A 22,221-nucleotide genomic window follows, 5' to 3' on the forward strand; every position below is an offset into this window, starting at 1 on the left:
GTCGGTAGTGCATGGGTGACTCTCCCACATGTAATTTTGTAAGGTGGGGACAGGAGGAAGATCAGTCCAATCCCATGCCTTCAAAAGGTCGTTGATTTTCCTGCAGTCCACAGAGCCCGGGGAGATGGATGAAGGCACTGAGACTACTGGCTAACTGTGCATGGCCCAGGAAAAAGTTTTTAAATCAAAAATGTTAACAGCTGTTCTCTCAGACCTTATCAGCACTGGAAAAAAAGGTTTAGCACATACTACTACTACTACTAATAATAATGATGGTATTTTTTAAGCACTTACTATGTGCCAAGCACTGTTCTAAGCGCTGGGGTAGACTCAAGGTAAACAGATTGTCCCACATGGGGCTCACAGTCTTAACCCTCATTTTACAGATGAGGGAACTGCGGCACAGAGAAGTTAAGTGTCTTGCCCAAGGTCACACAGCAGACAAGTGGCAGAGCCGGAATTAGAACCCGTGACCCCTGACTCCCAAGCCCGGACTCTTTCCACTGAGCCACGCTGCTTCTCAACCTAAACTACTACTCTACCAAAGAGCAACTGTACAGTCCCTTTGTGGCTTCCTATCTCGTAGAGCTCACGGTTGCGAATAAATCAATTTCCTTTATCCTTGAGGCACCGTAGGGATGTAGGTTGTGGCAGAATTTAGTTTTATTTACTCCTTTCCAACACACTTGTGTTGGCCATCAGCAGAGAGCAATTGTTTCCCTCCTCCTTCCACCGCTCCACTGCCCCTCCACCCCCTGAATAAGATCCCCACATTAACCTCATCAATCCTGCTTGGCTCACCCTTGTTTTTATTTCAGGGAACAGTAACCCCTTCATGTGCTCCTCTTCCTTCATTAGTACACTGACACGTATGATGCTATGAGGAGCCCTGCCAAGGGACTGAAACAGCAAGGTTTCAACAGAAACCTACCACTTTGTCTCCACTTTTAAATGGGATCTTTTGTGCTGTGTCTCCACGGGCAGCCGGCACACTTGCTTAGAATGAGACTGAACATGCTAATAAGCAAACCAAAGGTTTGAAAGTGGTATCCGCAGTCCTCCCCAGCCTGCCTTATCTGCTTCTATGGGGAGAGGCTAGTCCCAACCTTTCTATTTCAGTAATACAACAGTTTTTTTTTTTTGTAGGAAACTGTCATTTTTTTTACTGCGGTTTCCAAGGTCCCCAAAATAACCTTCTCATTAGCTTCACTCTAGTTCACTGTTAACATAAATAGGCCAAAACAGGCAGCTACTTTCAGAGCAAAGTTGACGCAGTTTTGAAAGAACGTTAGCATCTCTGCTCACCTACTCCTGTTCTAAATAGAAAGGCATTCAGAAAAAAAGAAAATCTTTAGAGTCTTATACTTCTTGGAGACAAACTAAAGATAACTGCTTATTAAATTCAGACTCAACTTTATCCTTGGCCTTCCAGTAGACATGGGCAACACATGGAGGGGAGAATAGTCTTTGTTCCCAAACTCTATCCTCCCCTCGTGGCAACCACTCTCTATGTGGCTGTTGTCAGAGGAACTCGGTGACCCAGCTTTCAACTTATAGACTGTGAGCCCACTGCTGGGTAGGGACTGTCTCTATATGTTGCCAACTTGCACTTCCCAAGCGCTTAGTACAGTGCTCTGCACACAGTAAGCGCTCAATAAATACGATTGATGATGAGGATGATGAACATGGAGAGACGGGCTACTTTTCAAGCATCAACTACTGCTCCCACTCAGCCAACTAAGTGCCCGCCAAGCCCCTGTCAAGCTTACTCCACAAAGGAAGTGTGTGGAAGTCTCAGTCCTGAGCTGTCACGCAGACTGTAAGCTCCTTGAGGGCAGGGAATGCGTCTATCAACTCTGCTGTACTGTGCCCTACCAAACGCTAAGTACAGTACTCTGTACATAGTAAGCACTCAATAAATTCCACTAATTGATGTAGAATTGTTCTGCCTGTGCTTAGAGAACAAGTTTTCTCCTCCTACAAAAAGCTCATCTTGCCTCCTTCCCCAAGAAAGAATTTGGTTTCCCAAATTACTATTACTCCATTAGTATAAAAATTCAAGGTTATGAAATATACACCAAATGAATACACGATAGTAAGATGATACTATTAACTCACTGTGGGCAAGGAATGAGTCTGTTCTATTGTACTCTTGCAAGTGCTTAGTACAGGGCTCTGCACACAGTAAGCGCTCAATAAATATGATTGATTGATTGACGAATGAAGTTCAGTCCCAAGTACTTATTTAATAGCGAGCCAAATCAAAACATACGCAAGACAGAAGAAGAATATTGAACGCACAACACTAAAACATGTCTTCAGTCAATGTAGTTAAGTCACTGACTGCAATATTCAAAAATGGGGTAGCTCTTTGCTTGCAAGGATATTTGTCCAAGTATTTGAAGCCAAGAGAAAGACTGTAGACCAGCTATCTATGACAATTCAGCAGCGCTTAGAACAGCGCTCTGCACATAGTAAGCACTTAACAAGTGCTATTATTATTATTATTATTCATTCTAGGAGCAACATATACTTTTCACAGAATGTCCTACATGTACTATATCTTTAGCATGTTGTGGTTTTATATGTCTTTTTGACCTTTTCAGCCACATTTATATACTCAGGCAGAAGTAACAGTAGTGGTAATGGTATTAAGCGCTTACTGTGTGCAGAGCATTGTACAGCATTCTCTGAGGCTCAGAGAAGTTAAGTAACTTGCGGGCTTTGGAGTCAGAGGTCATGGGTTCAAATCCCGGCTCCGCCACTCGTCAGCTGTGTGACTTTGGGCAAGTCACTTCACTTCTCTGGGCCTCAGTTACCTCATCTGTAAAATGGGGATTAAGACTGTGAGCCCCACATGGGACAACCTGATCACCTTGTAAATTCCCCAGTGCTCAGAACAGTGCTCTGCACATAGTAAGCGCTTAATAAATGTCGTTATTATTATTATTGTACTAAGCACTGGAAGAGAATATACAGGTGGCAATTAGACATGGTTCCTGACCCTCAGGGGGCTCCCAATTTTTTTTTATAATGGTAGTTGTTAAACACTTACTACGTGCCAGGTACTGTACTAAGCGCTGGGGTAGATACAGGATAATCAGGTTAGGCACAGTCCACATCCCAAATGGGGCTTACAGTCTTAATCCCCATTTTACTGATGAGGTAAATGAAGCACAGAGAAGTGAAGTGACTTGCCCACACAGCAGATAAGTGGCAGGGCTGGGATTAGAACTCACGTCCTTCTGAATCCCATGCCCGTGCTCCAACCACTGATCCATGCTGTTTCCACTTATACAATCGAAGTGCATAAGTGAGGAGAAGGGACTAGAGACAGACGTATCAAGGATGATGAAGCATTAAAACACAAATACACACAAAAAAAACCCCAAATCAGTAGGGTGCGGAGGCTAGAGGAGTAGAATTTCAGGTTCCTTGGAGCTCAGAGCTCAGGACACACCCACAGCCACCACTACAGCAGCAGGGTTCTGTGAAAGCCTTATCCTGCAAGGCTTTTTTTCCCCCACTTGGAAGGCAGGACAGGAATATCAGCAGTCAGCTATCTAAACACAAATTCAAATATTTATAAAGATATTACTGTTAATCTGTGGGCTAAAAGCACAGGCCAGACTCCATCCATTCCAGGCACGTTGGGAAGTTGCTTATTATTCAGTAATTGATTGTATGCTCACATTGGGATAGTGCTGGGCACGATGTGATATAAAACTAGTTAAGGAGCAGTCATTCTCCAAACTTTTCATGCTCAACTTAAAATAACAACTGTTATCAACCAGAGGCTTCTGCTGAATGTTTTCAGGTCACAATGGATTCATACCTTTGAAATACTCTTGCTGCTCGGGTCCAGCAAATCCCTAGTGTACTGACCTGCAGAACCTGACACAAGACATTTTTTAGCTGGTCTATCTCTATCAATGTAATGGTAAGATGAGGCTTCCATTCTTGCATCAATTCATTTTAAAAAATCAATTCCTCCTCCTAGTTTTAAATTAACAGGGAATTTTATTGTATTTACTCCCGGATGTTGTTCGAGAGAAATGTATACAATTGAAAATTTAAAAGATGAATAGAAATTATGATTGTTCTTAATCCTGCTGAAATCCAAAACTTTCCTTAAACATCTCCTCCCCTCTGCTCAGACACTGTTTTACTACTCCACAATGAAATTCAGTACCTTTACAACTGCTAAATTTATATAAAGTTGAAATACTACCTAAACCAACTATGTGTCAGTAGCATGTAGTAAGGCATAATTAAACAAGATGTATTTTATTTCAAAGGACAACTGTCTAAATTTACATCTCCCTGCTTAAAGGTTCTGGGAAAACCTATCTCCAAATTTCACATCTTCTCCCATCTCCAGTTTTCAGGGATTCACTTTACTTACTTTGCAACAAAAGATAAAACCCTAGTGGCAATGGTTTCACATTTCTACCCATTAGACTGAGTAATCAAACACCACAGCCACTGATTTTTGTTCCTCTTTTCCCCAAAGTGCTCGGTGTCACCTCGACATATAAATACCAGAAATTATTTTACCCCGTAAAAAGACACTCAAGCCTACATGTGTGCAGAAAGCATTCATGAAAACCTAAGATCCTTGAGGGAAGAGATGGGTGCAAGACAGGTAAGCAGCCTACAACAATGTGCTAATTGTGCAGCATATCTATGATACATAAATAGTTCCTAATTAAGATGAGGGTGACATGCTTTCAGTATAAATGACTGATGTAAAAGGGGAGAAGCAGGAGGGGGAAGGCACAAGGTGGCTCACTATCTTCACCATCACTTTAGACGGTCATTTAGGGAAGGAGCTCCTTAAAGGTTCAGGCCTAGATGAAGTCCCAGTTGCTACATAAACCCAAGGTTCTGCTGTTTTATGGAAGTAGACCTTATTTGCTAGGACAAAGCTCGCCTTCCATTAATTGGGCACAAATGACCTAACCCAAGGACAACTTCGTTCAAGGAATACATATTTCTAATCTCGGGAAAATCTGGAGGGATTAGTTGACATAGAATAATGACCTTGTAGCCTAGTTCTACCTTGGCTTCTTCCTCATCATCACTGGTTTTTACTGAGCACTGTGTGCACAGCACTGTACTAAGCGCTTGGGAGAGTACAATATAGCAGAAACATTCCCTTCTACTTAAACTGTGAGTCCCACATGTCCAACCTGCTTACCTTGTATCTACCCAATCATTTAGTTCAGTGACCGGCACAATTAAATGCTTTATAATGCCATAATAAGAAGAATGGATAATGGGGAGAATTAACGACTCAAGTGCTAATGAGGCAATGCAACAATGAAGGGAAAAATGGAGAAAGAATATGAGTCAATTAGTGAAATGGCAAAGATTTGGAAAAGATAAAATGAGTATTCTAGTGGCATTCATTATTTTCCGAAATTTGTGGATGACTACCTTGATCTTCCCACTGAATTCTCACAGCTGAGTTTTCAGTTGCTCTTTCTCTGGCCGCTGCTTCTTCTTCTTGAGACCACTGCACGTGGTCCCTGCAAAAAGATAATTTCAGCAAATGCTTTGAATTGTGTTTTTTTCCTTTTTTTTTTCCCACTCTGGATTCATCACAGATTAACTGCATTGTCTATTCCAATGTCAAATGAATACATTAGGGGCAAGATGTTCCTTCCGACAATCGTGGTGCAATCTGGAACTCCTACAGTTCTTCTGTTTCATTTCTTCCCTCATTTTGAGTTTCCTCAGCCCCTTAGCTGACTGCTACTAAAATGTCTTTCCCTGGTGTCTGAACACGTGAATGCCCATGTGGTTGTTGTCTCCCATTCTAATGGTGAATTTGTCTTTTGTTAATTTACAAATGGAGCATCCTGAATCAGTCTCTTGCTCCTTTTCACTGAATTCAAATATTCAGTGCTACAAATATGAGGTCTTACACATTTCTGAATACATACATGCATATTTAAATCCCATCCTTGCCACCCCCCTCCCCACAAAAACCTCTCCAAGTATGGCTGTTGTTAGTGCTGTTTCTTTTTTCCCCCTCCATAAACTGATTTCATTTACATTCAAATGATATACTGCATAAGGTACCAGGAAAAAAAATGTCACCTTGCTAAGGAACTAAGTTTTTCTATACATATTTTTAGATACAGAATTTGTTCTCCGGGTAAATAGAGGCATTATTTTCTTGTTTTACTGTTGCAGAGTGCTGTGCTTTTTTAGAACAGCTGAAACACTTTTGAATAAAAACAACAGTTGAGTTTGCAAATCCTTGCCAGGACAGGACTATAAATGAGGGAAGTAGCAACATGGAACAAATGTCTTTCTAAATAGAAATGGGCTTCAGGTGCAGAATTTTAAATTTTTGATTATGAGAAATTCGTAAGCTTTCAATTATCTGCGCTAATGCAGGTGTTTGTTACTCGTGATAACTGAAAATAGAGGATAATCCAATCCCATACCAACACTGAATTGATCTATAAAAGGCCTTATTGAGTCAATCAACCAATGGTACTTTTTTTTTATCACTTCCTGAGTGCAGAGCATTGTACTGAGCTCTTTGGTGTGTACAATGCAACAGAGTTGGTAGACACATTCCTTGTCCACGGCAAGTTTACAGTCTAAATTATGGATATGTACATAAGGGATACAGGGCTGGAGGCAGTGTGAATATCAAGGGCTTAAAGGATACAGAGTCACGGGTTCTTTTTTTTGCAGGAAAGAAAACCCAACACATATACATGCCCACACCCTGCTTATGTGCTTCTGTGTGTGCATGCGTGTGTGAAATTCACTGCTCATCTGTCTCTGATTACAGCTCTTCTTACTGTCACTGCTGTGACCGGGTTGCTATTAACCCCTTCCCCAAGGGCCATTTTGAAGGAAATGAATGAGCCCTGCAATGATCCCAAGGTGGAGGGATGTCCCAGAGTCAATGCAGGATTTGGAAAAGAGGAAGACCTTGTCTTAAACAGAATAAGGGGCCAAAGAAAGAGCCCGAAGTGCATGGGAGGCTCCAAGGTGAGAGCCTAGCACAACCTGGAACCTCTGGGCATGGAGAGGCTGCAAAGGGAAACATTCTGGAACCCCCAAAATATATGGATAAACCAATCAATCAGTCATATTTACTGGGAACTTACTGTGTGCAGAGCACTGCACTAAGCGCTTAGGAGAGTATAATATAACAGTTGGTCGAGAGATTTCATGACCACACTGAGTTTACAGACTTGTGAGCTCAGCTCTAGATTGTGAGCTCGTCGTGGGCAGGGAATGCGTTTGATGTTATGTTGTACTCTCCCAAGCGCTTATGATCTACATAACCTGATCACAGATCTCAGGTTAGATGACAGATCTTTATTTCTGTAGGCTGGCTGGGTAATTTTGAAAAAAAAAAGGATACAGAAAAAGGTTTTATTAAAAAAAAGGATATATGTCCTTCTGAAATTTGGGGACTGTCCTGACCACCCCGTTCTTAACTGTTGGGACTCTCTCCAGCGTTGGAACATTTACTGATCATGCAGAACTCAGATGGTGCTTAGATTACATCCCACAGCATTCAAAAATGACCAAGAATTAGGGAACTTTAATCCAGATGTCTCACCTCCTCCCCTTCCTTACCAAGGCAGAAGAGGAAGGCACAAGTTTTGGGACAGTATTCCAATGCTAGTTTTCAACAACAATAATATAATGAAGATGTTTACTTGATAAAAAAATCAAAAAGGCCAGTTGAGCGTTTCACTAAACCTGGAAAAGGGGCCAGTAGGGGCTTTTAAAAAATAAAAATAAAAATCAAACACTGATTTTTTTTCTTTCTTTCTTCAATTGTAAGAGTTCACTGTCCTCGTAAATATATTCTATAGTACCTGGCCCAACATTTTTGATATTAAGAAAAAAAAAGTTATATGATAAACTGAAGAATGTTTTTTACAAGAACAGATTTGTGTAATTAGCTCCCTTAGAGACTGTTATGCTGCCTAACCACTCGAGCCCCAGTCCAGGGTTCTGTTTACTCTCTCCCTCCATCATTCTCTCCTTTCAAATTTTAAAATGGCATTTTCCCCCTGTTGCTGTTCATCCCTCACATTTCTAGTGAAAAATATGACAACAGATACATTTCCTCAACAAGATTGGGAGAGGAGCTTCAGATTGGTGGGCTAAAATTACATTTTCAGTTCCTTTTGCCATGCAGGCTTGTATTAAATAAGGTCTATACAGAGAAAATGAATTAACGATATAAAGCACTTATGGAACATTATAGCCCTATATTTCCCAATGCCATAAGTTTGAGATTCTTTTCCTGCCCAGAACCTCACAGGACTTTTCTTAGCAGATTTTAAGTGCTAAAAGCTGCAACTATTATTTTTGCTTTTTAAATGTGTGCTTATTATAAACTGATGATTAACTACACCCAGTTTAAGCACTTTCATGGTATGTTCTAAACGGTGTTCATCCAATCATACAGAATAGTCAATCGTGAATACTGTCACTATAACAATGACTAGTCCCTCTGTTAGAGAAGTGCATTAATACATGTGAGAACAATGGAGAGAATACAATACTTGAAAAAGACACCAGAAGAAGCCCTCCTTGTTGAATCATCATCAAGATATTAAGCCAATTAGACTATGCTCTGGAGACCAGTTGAAGGCTTGTCTGCTTGTCTTCTCTCTTCATGAAATCAAGTTTCTCTTCATGTAATCCAGTTTTGAATATTACCATTCCAAGTTAAGATAAAGATCAATTGTAAGGAATTTTTTCTTAGCAGGTAATCTAAAATTTCCCAAGTGCCATTACATCTAAATTTTCTTCTGTGTGGACTTTCAGTTTCACATTAAATCATTCCTTTTCCTTGATCCCTCTCTAGCTGAGCCGACTACAGCAGGAGCCGAGGGTCACTCAGCAGTTTAGGAACCTCATAAGATTCAAGGCCTTGTGATTCTATTTTCTTTTCTTGGTTGGGTTATTTTTGAACATTAATTTTATCATGACTGGGCTTCCAGGGAGGCCCAGTATGCCACGGGTGTTTGGTCAAAGCTAAATTATTTAGAACTGATAGTCTTTCACAATCATTAGACACCATTTAGACTGTGAGCCCACTGTTGGGTAGGGACTGTCTCTATATGTTGCCAACTTGTACTTCCCAAGCTCTTAGTACAGTGCTCTGCACACAGTAAATGCTCAATAAATACGATTTATTGATTGATTGATTAAAGTCACATCTCTTCCAAGAGACCTTTCCCAATTAAGCCCTCTCTTCCCCGGCTCCCTCTTTCTCCTGTGTTTTTTATGCCCTTGGTTCTGTGACCTTCGGGCACTTGGTATTCAACCCACCCTCAGCATCACAGCACTTATTCATATTAATGTCTGTCTCCCACCCTAGACAGTAAGCTTGTTACAGGCAGGGAATGTACCTGCTAATTCTATTATGCTGTACTCTCCCAAATGCTTAGTCCAGTGCTCTGCACGTAGTAATTGCTTGATAAATAACACTGATAGATTGCTGTACACAGCATAAATTATATACAAACACTTTGTATATTTTAATGTCTATCTCCCTCTCTAGGCTGGAATCCCACTGTGGGTAGGGAATATGCCTACTAACTCTGTAAGTCTCCCAAACGCTTAGTGCAATACTCTGCACACAGTGGCACTGATTGACAAACAAAAAAAGTCTTTGGCAAACATAAATGAATGACCGGGTCGAGCCAGCAAGCCTAAGGATTAATCATAACGATGGAGTGCTTGGAGACAGAAAGCTTAAATGCAGTTTGTTACAATAATTTATCATCTTATTTCCCCTATTTCAATTTCTGTTTCCCCTTCCAGACTGTGGGATCATACCTACCAACTCTATTGGACTGTACTCCCCCAAGCACTTAGTACAATGCACACAGTAAGCACTTAACGAATACAATTAATTGACTTTTTTTGGTCTTATCTGTCACTGTTAGGCCTACATGCCTATGCTGCAATTGCTTTATGAGTCTTGATCATTCCATTGTTATTTATAGCACCTGTATAAATGTTTGTACAGATTTATTACTCTATTTATTTTACTTGTACGTATTTACTATTCTATTTATTTTATTTTGTTAATATATTTTGTTTTGCTGTCTGTCTCCCCCTTCTAGACTGTGAGCCCACTGTTGGGTAGGGACTGTCTCTATATGTTGCCAACTTGTACTTCCCAAGCGCTTAGTACAGTGCTCTGCACACAGTATGCGCTCAATAAATGTGATTGAATGAATGAATGAATTTATACTTCTTAGGTGAGAAAAGTGAGGCCAGAGAAGTTAAGTGAATTGTTTAAGATCACCCATTAAGTCAGGGTGCAGAGACCAATGAGCATTAATACAAACAAAGCATTCCAAATATCCAATTTTGTGCTTCCCTTTATTTAGGCATGAATGCTTCATTATATAGTACATGTACTCAATTGACTGTCTATAATATATAAATGTTTTAGCAAGATCAACTATTAAATTCTGAATTTCAATATTACATTTCCCACTATTCTCTTTTATTTCTTTTTTTAATAGGGATAAAGCTGGTAATATTTGAGTTACAGTTAGTTTATCTGGCTTCCAACTCTTTCAGTATGTCAGGGTTGATCTTAACCTCCATAAGATGAGCTCGGTGCTAAACTGTTTTAATCCTTGTGTTAGTTACCATCATGATTTCCTTCCAAAAAAACATAAGAAGAAAATTTCTACCTGTAAGAGCATGTAAGCGGGAGAAGCAGCGTGGCTCAGTAGAAAGACCACAGGCTTCGGAGTCAGAGGCCATGGGTTCGAATCCCAGCTCTGCCAATTGTCAGCTGTGTGACCTGGGCAAGTCACTTAACTTCTCTGTGCCTCAGTTACTCATCTGTAAAATGGGGATTAAGACTGTGAGCTCCCTGTGGGACAACCTGATCACCTTGTAACCTCCCCAGGGCTTAGAACAGTGCTTTGCACATAGTAAGCACTTAATAAATGCCATTATTATTATTATTACATAATTAATATTAGAATTACAGACTTAACTCACCACATGTTATGTTCAAAAACTTTAGTTGGATCCGTTAGAATCCGGGACCCAAGGGGAACAACAGGTCGGCTATTGCTTAGAAATCTCTGCCGCAACTTGGCTTTGCTTAGGTAGGAAGCAGAAAGTCTCTGAATGGCATTCATTTCAATCAGGCACCTGTGAAGTAATAAATGTTTATTAGTGGATATCTGTTTAGGAACTTCAATATTTCTGGACATTGTTCAGAACATCAAATAAGGGCAGTCCTTGGTTTAGAGGGTCTTCATCCTAATACGATCCAATACGTCCAACCCAATTTGCTTGTATTCACCCCTGTGCTTAGAACAGTGCCTGACGCATAGTCAGTGCTTAACAAATACCACGATTATTATTATTATTATAAAAGCAGACACAGGAAAGTGTGAACAAAGGCGCTTCACTGAATACAACTAGATTGCCTTTGCTGCTTCCCTCCTGTAGCTCCAGGTTTTTTCACAAAGAATTCACAGAGATGTGAAGACAACAAATGTACTTGGTCCCCCCTCTTCACAATCCACCATTTTACTGAAATGATTACTCTTCTTGGGAACAGCTGCTTTACTGACCAAAATGACATTGGTGAAAACTTAAGACTATGTATTTTAGATTTAATTTTAGAAATACAAATGTAAATTAAAGTGAGCTCAAGATCTTGTTGGGAGACTTCCATGCAAATGAACTTCAGGAGACCTAAATATTTCCCCTCCACGAAAGGCCCAATTCCTATATGCGGGCACAGGATGCTAATGGAGAAGGGTGAGCTGTTCAGTTTCCTTCCCCAGGTTATGCAAATAAATGTTCAAATATTAGTCAAACAAAATAAATACTGAATTAAGAAATGTTAGCAGTATAAAATCTTAATAATCCACGGGATTATTCAGGGTTCTTTCATTTCAATAACATTTAGGCTTATCTTCTTTTAAGTACAGTATGTTGGCAAATGTACCTCTGAAAAGAAATGTCACCCCAAGAGATCTCTAAAGAGCTTGCTTTTTTAGTGAACATTTACTGTAACGCCGCTTGGCATTTCACCCCACTCACTTCTTGTTCATCACAGGATTCAGTCTACTGCTGTAAACTGTCAAGTAGAAACAGAGATGCTAAAAGGTACTTGTACACAATAGCAACCAAAGAGTATTCTAGGGCTCTAAACATTTACTGGAACACTTCATGACCTTCCCTGAAATCACTATTTTCGAAGCACAAACTCTAAAGTGAACAGAAAAACAATATCTCCCAAACATTTCATAGCTTTCCTAAGCATGTAAATTCTACTTTTTGTCTTTATGTTTTCATCATACACTGTGGTTGCTTAAAAAACTGTTAACTACAGTTCCATTCAAATGTGACTAACAATGATGAGAAATGAAGCATTCAATGGCTAATGCAGATGCTCTTGCTTTTTGTTTGTTTTTCCTATTCAACTTAATGCAAGCTCTTAGTAGGAAGCAAGAGAAATGAAATGCTCCACCTACTACCACCTTTACCCTGATGTGCTTTTGTTCTTTTCTCCTTTGAGTGTTCTGCGAATGACTAACAAAACACTAGCAGCACAATTATATTTTTTTAGTGCGCTCTGCATCCAGCTTATTCATAAATCTTCCGCATGCTGAATAGTACAAACAGAGCACAGTGGAAACAAGCAAACACTGTTGAAATTCATGCCTCACATCAAATATTTTCAATTTAAAAGATGAAAATTAAATTTTTAATCCTATGTATAATTACATAGAGAGATGGAGATCTTTCTAAAATAGTGTTTTGCAGTAGTAATGGCTAAATAATGGAGTTCAGGTAAATCCCGATTTGGTTTTTAAATGTGATATGACACTGTAGACCACGGTGCTGACATGCACATGAGTGTAAATGAGACGACAGATGTGTGCACGGTGTTCTTTCGAGAATTGCATCCATGGAGTCTGTTCTCTGGTGAGCACAATGGTCTCCATGAGGATTTTTATCTGCTGATTTCATTAAGATGTAGGAAACAGAAGAGTCACAACTGTATTAGCCTATATGATGTTTATAATTCAAATTGTGCCTCACAAACTTGGGGTTGTCATTCAAAATGTTGTTTGTTTTTTTTTGCTTACCCAAATCCCTAAAACAAATTACCCAGATCCTCCTCACCAAGCTTTCACATAAAAAAAAGGGGGTTGCTAAACAAGGGAAAAGTGAGGGATGGCAAGGGCTGCCAGAATATTTTGTCAGGTCACTACTGACTCTTATTGTATTATAAGCTGAGGCCATTGATCACAGAGCTTATTGGTTGCTATTTTTGGTTCTTTGTCTGGCAGGCTGTAAAAATTTGGGGGCTTAAATCACTCAGTGCCTAATAGCTGCCAGTACGACCGGTCCGCAGTCTTTGATTTCTGCAGTCAAAACCTGTGCCATATTGCAGTAAATTACACTTCCAAGCAAGCACTCTTTTGGTGTTTCTTCGGCTCACCCTTCTTGCCGTTGGCCTATTTCAACTCTCCAGTCAACATTCGATTCCAAAACTCACGTGTCGTGTTCAGTCAAATGAAAGTGAATTAAGCATTATCTGGACCCATGAGCTTTGGACTACCCATCAAAATCTTGTATGCTGTGATACTACCTTGAGATTGAGTGGTAAAAATGGCTTGTATTCACTTTCTTAGGAACTGGCCTAGAAGCTGTACCTGGGGGCTGCTACTGAAGCAGCAGGCGGAATTTGAACCTGTGGCAGATAAGTTTTTAGCCTAAAATGTCTCAACATCAAAGAGTGCTTATAGCTGTTTTTTTTAAATGCCTCTATGCATTTATAAATGTTCCATACAATGCAAGTTAACAGACATGTCCCAGACCTTGAAATAATCTATTCAGGCAAAGTCTTAGAGTATAACCTTGTCTTATTTTGCTCTCCCTATCCAGATATTCAGTTAATCAGACTTTTTGGTTCAGTATGTGCAGGGCTGCTGGGGTGGCAGAAGTGAGAGCCCAGCCTGGAAGAATTGGGAACAAAGGAGATGGAGGTGTAAAGGGATAAGGCTTGCTAGTGGCAGTAGGAAAATGGAGAGTGTAAATCATGAGGGAAAATGGAAAGAAGAGCAGGGGAAGACTCTTCTCATACTATCTCCAATGACTGTGAAAGGGCATACTGATATATGCCTAAAAGTGCCCATACCTAATGACAGTACAGCAAGAACCCAAGCCATCAAGCACTTAGTACAGTGCTCTGCACATAGTAAGCACTCAATAAATATGATTGAATGAATCTATATACTTTTGGAAGTGGAAACTACTTGGATGAAGGTAGGGAAGACCATATTTTCACTTCTATTTGGTCTGAGAAGGCTTTGTGCAGAAGGGAGGCTTAACAAAATCACCAGTGGGTTAAGTCAACACATTTTAATGGTCTTAGGACAACTGCCTATGTCCAAAGGGTTTCTCTGGAGCTTGCACAGATTCCAACATTACACTGATCTTGGAACTGGGAAAGTCCACTGTCTTGGAGTAAGTACTCCTCTCCCTGATGACTCCTTGGAGTCACTGCATGGAGATCGAAAGCTGTTCTCCACAGGGGAGAGAACATGCATTCCCAAGACTCTCCCCTTGTTCTCCCTCATGGAATGAGAAGGTTTTGGATTTGGGAGCTGGGGGAGGGGTGGAAAGGAAGAAAAGAAGGGCCAACTTGGTTATAATCCCTTCTGTGAATAGTGTACTTCCCACAGGGCTTCCTCTATACCAGTTGTAGTGTGTGAAAAGGAGGAAAGAACAGATTGATTTTCTAGGGCTTTAGCAGAAGGTCCTCCCAACCATCAAGGGCATTCCTCAGGTGTGCACAATCTATGACTTGACTGCTTGACATTATCAAATGGTGGCTTTGGTTCCGTCTGTTAGCCTGCTGATTTTTTGATACAACTTTCTAAGTCCTTTAGTTAGTAAAGAGATTAACAGGATAAAGAAAACTAAATCCCTGGGAAACTTTGAGATCTATATTGCTAATGGAAAACTTTGGGTATCTAACGACAGTAATCTTGAGCATCTTCGGTCAGTGAATAACATTTATTGCGTGCCCACTGTGAATACAGCTGTATCCTGGGCACTTCATATTGACTGATAATCTTTATGTAGTGCTAGGCAAACTAATCCAGGGTGAATTGCATGTCTAATTTTGTGATTTTATAGAACAGTCAGTGGTATGCAGCAATTCCTGAATGACTGACTCAAAGACTTTTATTGCTGCTTGCTGCATGCTAAGGTATTCATTCATGTTTCTCAGAGGATCAAAGCAATATTTAAATAAAGGCTTCCAGATACCTCATTTCATCTTCCAGTACGGGTGGGTAGCTGAATGAAATGGTCCTGCTTGATTCTGATGGCAACTGGAAGTGGAAGAGACCAGCACATTTGACGCAGGCCAAACTACCGTGGAATAGTTGTCAGACCTTGGTAAACTTCCCTAAGAAACAAAGTCGGTGAACTAACTTCCAGAGTATGAAAAGCAAAAAGCCTCAATAATAGGTCTAGGGATAAGAAGAATAAGCTGAAAAGGAAATGATGCTCTCCTTAGAAATCAAGAAATCGGAATATTCTTAAAAAAGGCTAAAAACTACAAGGATTCTATCTTTCCTCTAAGGGCTTGTTAAATAGCTTTTAGGCGATCTGGAGGGCTAGGAAATATGCCCTGCCTAAGACTCGATGAGGCAAAGTGCCCTTTGGAGATCACTTCCTTCTCCCAGGCTTATGACCAGAGAAGTGGAGAATGCACTTTTGGCCCCTGGAAAGCACAATCCCGGACATTTGGCAAGAGCCAGCAGCACAGCCTCCCCTACACACCTTCTTTGGGAGCAGGGAAAGGATGCATGGATGGCACATTCCAGAAAACAAGGGGACTTTGAGCTCCCTGGCCCATTTAAAGAGGAGGAGAATAACTAACTCATGTACACTATCAATCAATCAATCAATCAATCGTATTTATTGAGCGCTTACTATGTGCAGAGCACTGTACTAAGCGCTTGGGAAGTACAAATTGGCATCAACTACACTTTCTGCACTAACTACAGAACCCCCGCTTAGATGCATGTTGGCGGAATAGGGAATAGTCTTTCCCTCACACCTATTGAACAAATATCTGGCTAGGCCATTTTGACATTCTAGATAAACCATGCTTAAATGAAACTATTTACAAAAGGCCTAAAGAACACATGAACCTGACTTTTGAAGATTTCCTTAGTACCTGGTTGATGAAAGAAAGAAGCAAACAAATGTCAAGAAAGCAACTACTCAGATGAATGTGATCAGGCCCATTTTTCATCACCTTGTAAGGCTTTCTGATCACCGAAATCTCTGGCTTATGGCAGTTTTTGCCCTAGAAATTCACCCATCTGTCTCACTCAGACGGGACTACTGCAACAAATTACCTGAGAATGACATAAAATGTACAAAACTGCAATCTCTGATTCTCCAATTTTTAAGGCCTCTTCTAGTTCATCATCATCATCATCAATCGTATTTATTGAGCGCTTACTATGTGCAGAGCACTGTACTAAGTGCTTGGGAAGTACAAATTGGCAACATATAGAGACAGTCCCTACCCAACAGTGGGCTCACAGTCTAAAAGGGTGAGACAGAGAACAAAACCAAACATACTAACAAAATAAAATAAATAGAATAGATATGTACAAATAAAATAAATAAATAAATAGAGTAATAAATACGTACAAACATATATACATATATACAGGTGCTGTGGGGAAGGGAAGGAGGTAAGATGGGGGGGATGAAGAGGGGGACGAGGGGGAGAGAAAGGAAGGGGCTCAGTCTGGGAAGGCCTCCTGGAGGAGGTGAGCTCTCAGCAGGGCCTTGAAGGGAGGAACAGAGCTAGCTTGGCGGATGGGCAGAGGGAGGGCATTCTACGCCCGGGGGATGACGTGGGCCGGGGGTCGATGGCGGGACAGGCGAGAGTGAGGTACGGTGAGGAGATTAGCAGCGGAGGAGCAGAGGGTGCGGGCTGGGCTGTAGAAGGAGAGAAGGGAGGTGAGGTAGGAGGGGGCAAGGTGATGGACAGCCTTCAATATGCAATATTGTCTTGTCCTTTTTACCTTCCTCGCCTTTGTTGTGAAGAATAGGCAACAACTGTAGGAGGGAAGGACTGCCCATGTCCAGCCTGAATCTGACCCAGCAAACTTAGTTTCTGTGGGACTTGGGGGACAGGATGGGAGGTAACGGGCCTGGCGTATTCTCTCTAAAGTGACCACAGATTACAACATTCTCTTTTCCTTGAGGGTTTTTCCCTCAGGCCCCAGTTCACAAAATGCAAGCCAAAGTCAAAGGCCTCTCTTCGCCCAAGCAACCTGGAATTTCAATAAGCTGACTCTCCTAAATTTGACCTGGTCCCAATGGGACAGATGCAAGAAAGAACGGGCCTTTCATCTCCCTTGCTTTTATTAATATTTTATCCGAACATAACTTTCTAGGTAGCAAGATACTGTAACAACAGGCACTATATAGATAGATGGAGTGAACATCCCAGATTACTGTTCTGGAGAATCTATAATAATCATCATCAAGGCTTTCTTTAAGATAGCAGCAGCTGGACTCCTAGAAGTACATGAAAGGCCCAAAGAATGGCAGCTCCTAATTGTTTATCTAGCTGAAAGCCTAAGGAAAGAATCTGTTGTTTTAAATAGATGTACAGTACACTAGAAATATATTCTCCTGTTTGTTAACCCTCCCTTCGATGTTTCCTAGTTTTCTAAACGTCCTTTAGAGGAGACTTGTGAAGTGTCAAAAGCTAGTTACCTTTGTAATCACTCAGCTTCCTCGCTCAGCTCAGAGGCTGGTACAGAGGTTTCATCCAGAAAAGAAAACATCATCTGTATCGCTCAGCACAAAATACTCTGAGCTCCCCGAGAGGCCGGCAGGAACAAGTGTACAATAAATTATCATTGTTATTGTTAGTACGGTGAAAGCTGATGGGTGGGAAATCTTAAGAGCTAACTACCTATTGAACTAAAAACTGACACTCCAATTAACCCTGGCCATTTCAAAGTTATTCTGATGGTGGTCATCTGTGAAGCAGACGGCATGGGCAACCTATTCCCATCTTGTTCTAATTTTTCTTCTAATGATTATAATTTCAGGGTATAAACCGGTTTATTACTAAAAGCAGAAAGCAGCAATAATAAGCATTTGCAGAGATCCTGGAACTTCATGCTGTCCCACTATACTCCTTCAAAATGAAAACCTATTTGCTCTCACTGACAGCTCTCAGAGACAGTTCAAAAAGACTATTTCTATTAAGCTATTCAAAGCATCATCACGATGTCGCTAGGGAGAAGATGATGTTACTATTCTGGTGCCTGAAGAAGATTGTAGAACCATCTTCTCTGACTATCTTTAAAAAACAAAATAGCTCATCTATTTGGGATGGCTCAGAAGTGGCCCTGCTTGAAGGAAGAGAGGAATATGGAAATGGCTTTGAAGGTATCTCTTCTAGTCTTATGTTCCTAAGATGTTTTCCTTTTGCATTTGGTGAAATACAGGATTTGCTATTTTGCTCTCTTGGCTACTTCAATCAACTGCAATATAGAAAAAGTCTGGTAAAATCATCATCATCTTGCTCAAAAACCTGCTCATCCACTTTTTCCAGACATAAAGAACACTATGCTGACACAATAAATCATGTAACAGGCCGCAAATGACAGGTTACTTTAGTTCCTTTATCCACTCTATAGATAACAGCAAAATGAGAAAGGCAATCTGAAACAAATGCTAGACAGAAGTAAAAAGAAACGTAAGTTTAAAGTTAGAAGAGATTAAGGAAGAATGTCTTGTGTCAACAGTTAATTCCCTGAGAAGAAAATAGATGCAAGTGCCAAAAATGAATGAAGTGTTAAAATGGGATAACATCTAGGGAAAAATTATATGAAAACTCAAGATGAGAAAAGAAATTACGCGGGGATGATCATGGAATCTCTTAAAGTGTCAACTGATATGCCTTGCTTGGTCCAGAGACTTCAAGATGGAGAATCTATGCAAAGGAATTGATTAGCATGACAGTAGCTTGCACAGTGCCACTTACAGACCCTCATCCTGACCAATCAACCAAATAGTATTTATTGACTGCCTGATATGGGCTGAACACTGAACTAAGCATTTGGGAGAATTTAATAGATTTAGAAGAGACAATTCCTGCCCTAAGGAATTTTACAATCTAGCAGGAGAGACACATAAAATAATTTACAAAAAGGAGAAAGATAAAGTGGCTATGTAGATACATGAATGTTTAAGTAATAGGATATGTAAAATGCTATGAATAGAAGGGCAACCTGTAGGGCATTTTAATGTCTGTCTCCTCCCATACTCTGTAAGCTCCTTGTGGGCAGGAATCATGTCAACCAACTCTATTACACTGTACTTTCCCAAGCTCTTCAATCAGTGCTCTGCACACAGTATGAGCTCAACAAATACCACTGATTGACTGAAGTGCTACAGTGTTGTGAATAAACAAGTGCATAGTTAAGCACAAGTGCAGAAGAGGTAGTTAGGTAGATAATAATTATAATAATAATGGTATTTGTTAAGTGCTTACTATGTGCCAGGCACTGTACTAAGTGCTGGGGTAGATACAAGCAAATCAAGTTGGAGACAGTCCCTGTCCCACAAGGGCTTACACTCTTCATCCCCATTTTTTACAGATGAGGTAACTGAGGCCTAGAGAAGTACAGTGATTCGCCCACGGTCACACAGCACACAAGTGGCAGAGCCGGGATTAGAACTCATGACCTTCCGACTCCCAGGCTCTACACACTACACCATGCTGCTTCTCATAAAAATATGACCCGGAGGGAAGACAACATTAATTGGAGTTGGCCTCTTGGAAGGGATGAGATTTCTGGAGGTCTTTCAAGACGGAGAGGGCTGTGGTCGGGTGGATTTGAAGGCAGAGGGAGTTCCAGGGAGGTCAGAGATGGGAGAGACAGGAGGGAAGCACGAGAAGTAGGTTAACTTGAGAGGAAGGAAGGATGCGAATTTTTGGATGTAATAGGAGAAGGGAGTGGATAAGTAGGAAGAAGGTGATGGAGTGCCTTAAAGCCCATGGTCAGGAGTTTCTGTTTAACTTGGAGTAAAATGGGTAGCATTATTAAGGTTTTTGAGGAATGGGGACACAGTGTGTTTCCATTAGGGCAGAGAGTGCAATGCATAGTAGGCAGGCAGAGGTGCGTGCAAAGTTTTGTGTTTTTTTTTAATTAAAAATTAAATTACAGGCAAAATGACTGCAACATAGAACTGATGCTGGACCCAATAGGCTGCTGGATTTTGACTGCCCACATTAGCCAGCTACTTCTCAGGATTTTGGGGGGGGCCTGTCCATCTCACGCAATGCTCTAGGAAAGGGGCTGGCCAAAAGAGAAGTCTCCAAGACTTGCCCCACCTTAAAATACAGCATGCTACCTTTTTCCTTTTCATTTCTAGAACATTATACTAATTGAAATTATGTAAAAAAAAATCCGGACTCTAGGGCACAGAGAAAATGGAATGCCTGAAAATTAATTTTGATATAGTTATAAAATAAAACCACAGTGGAAATTTGGTAAGTTAGATGAGGGAAGGTGTATTACACACCTATATTTCATTCTGATATTTTATTGAATTATCTATGAAAAATATGCAAAGCATTTATAGACAACACATAAAATAATTTCAACTATTGCACATCAAGTTTAAGAAGAACCAACTCTAGTCTGAATTTGAAGATTTTGGTATTGGTGCAATCGCAGTTTTTCAATTAACACTAAATATGACCTCATGGGGGAAAAAATTCCTAAAACAACAATTAGAAGGTTTTCATTAATTTTCAAATGAATGCTGGGAGGGGGGTGGCTAAGGAAGAGGAAACGCAAGGCACCAGATATTATTTTCAGATACTCACTTATCACCCCAAGTAAACACTAAAAATTTTCTGACCTTCCTTATCCAAATTCCAGACTGCATTTAATCTACCATACAAAATGCCACATACCTATTAAAGAATGACTTCCACTCATCAGAAACTTAACTTATCCATGTCACAGTCACACTTTTTTTTCCCTCTTGCTTTAGGAGTACCCATTATATTTTTAAAGCAATTTTGTTACTGTGCTTAAGCCACTTAGGTGCCTGATCCATTCGTTTTTACACTTCCCAGAAATTCAAAGTGCTAATCTATTGTTATTGCACTAACCAATTGTCCAGCGCTTTTGTTTTTGACATGAGGTAAAATAGTTAAGTTTTTTGATGTCAAACTTCAAGCAACTGCCTATGATGCTTCATTTGTACGTCTTAATGACCCAGCATGACAGATAACAATATATTATCTGATTAATGTACCAAGCATGAGTTATTCACAATACTTGTATAGGGCTGTCACCCAACAAGTACATATTCTGGCATCATAAAGCATATGAGGCCTGGGTCAGGTGTCCAGGGAGAGCTTTGATAAGTATAGATTAATACAGGGTCCACCACGTAGAAGCAGCAGCATGACAATTTTCCCATCACAACCTCACCATTCTAACTGTCCTTGCCTCTCTCTTCCACTTCCCTTCTGTTTCCCAAAAGGAGGTCTCCCACATTCTCTCTAAATTCTCACCTCTTCCAGTCCCACAGATCCTATCCCCTCACTTCCTAAAAGCACCTGCCCCCTCCCTTTTCCCCTTCCTCACTGCTACCTTTAATATCTCACTCTCTGTTGGCTCCTTTCCTTCTGCCTTCAAACATGCCCAAATCTCTCCCACACTGAAAAAGACATCTCTCAATCCCACACCCCTCCCCGGCAATCACTCCATCTCCCTGTTCCCATTCTTATCCAAACCCCTGGAATGGGTTCTTTATACACATTGTTTTCATTTCCTTCCCACCGAGTCTTCTTGACCCACTATAATCAGGCCTTCAACCCCTTCTAGGCCAAAAGCTCGCTGTGGACAGGGAACACGTCTACCAACTCCTTACCTCCTTCCCCTCCCCACGGCACCTGTATGTATATTTGTACAGATTTATTACGTATACATTTTTACTATTTATTTTGTTAATGATGTGCATATAGCTTTAATTCTATTTGTTCTAACGATTTTGACACCTGTCTACATGTTTTGTTTTGTTGTCTGTCTCCCCCTTCTAGACTGTGAGCCCGCTGTTGGGTAGAGACCGTCTCTATGTTACCAACTTGTA

At 40.6% G+C, this 22,221-nt stretch overlaps 1 protein-coding gene across 5 annotated transcripts in view; it reads right to left on the reverse strand.

Annotated features, from left to right (window-relative positions):
• METTL8 (methyltransferase like 8) overlaps nucleotides 1–22,221 on the reverse strand; it is a 61,431-nt gene that overhangs the window by 19,517 nt on the left and 19,693 nt on the right. For all 5 annotated transcript variants that reach the window (XR_005452338.1, XM_038751873.1, XM_038751874.1 and 2 more), the window contains exons 2-3: nucleotides 11,026–11,181; nucleotides 5,440–5,531 (exon numbers count right to left, since the gene is read on the reverse strand). Coding sequence is in view for 4 of the 5 variants with exons in the window: in XM_038751874.1 (XP_038607802.1) it covers nucleotides 5,440–5,531; nucleotides 11,026–11,181 (248 nt within the window). In the remaining variant the exon portion in view is untranslated. The remainder of the gene's footprint in view (nucleotides 1–5,439; nucleotides 5,532–11,025; nucleotides 11,182–22,221) is intronic.

The sequence above is a fragment of the Tachyglossus aculeatus genome, chromosome 9 (assembly GCF_015852505.1).
Source record: "Tachyglossus aculeatus isolate mTacAcu1 chromosome 9, mTacAcu1.pri, whole genome shotgun sequence".
Classification (NCBI taxonomy): Eukaryota; Metazoa; Chordata; class Mammalia; order Monotremata; family Tachyglossidae; genus Tachyglossus; species Tachyglossus aculeatus.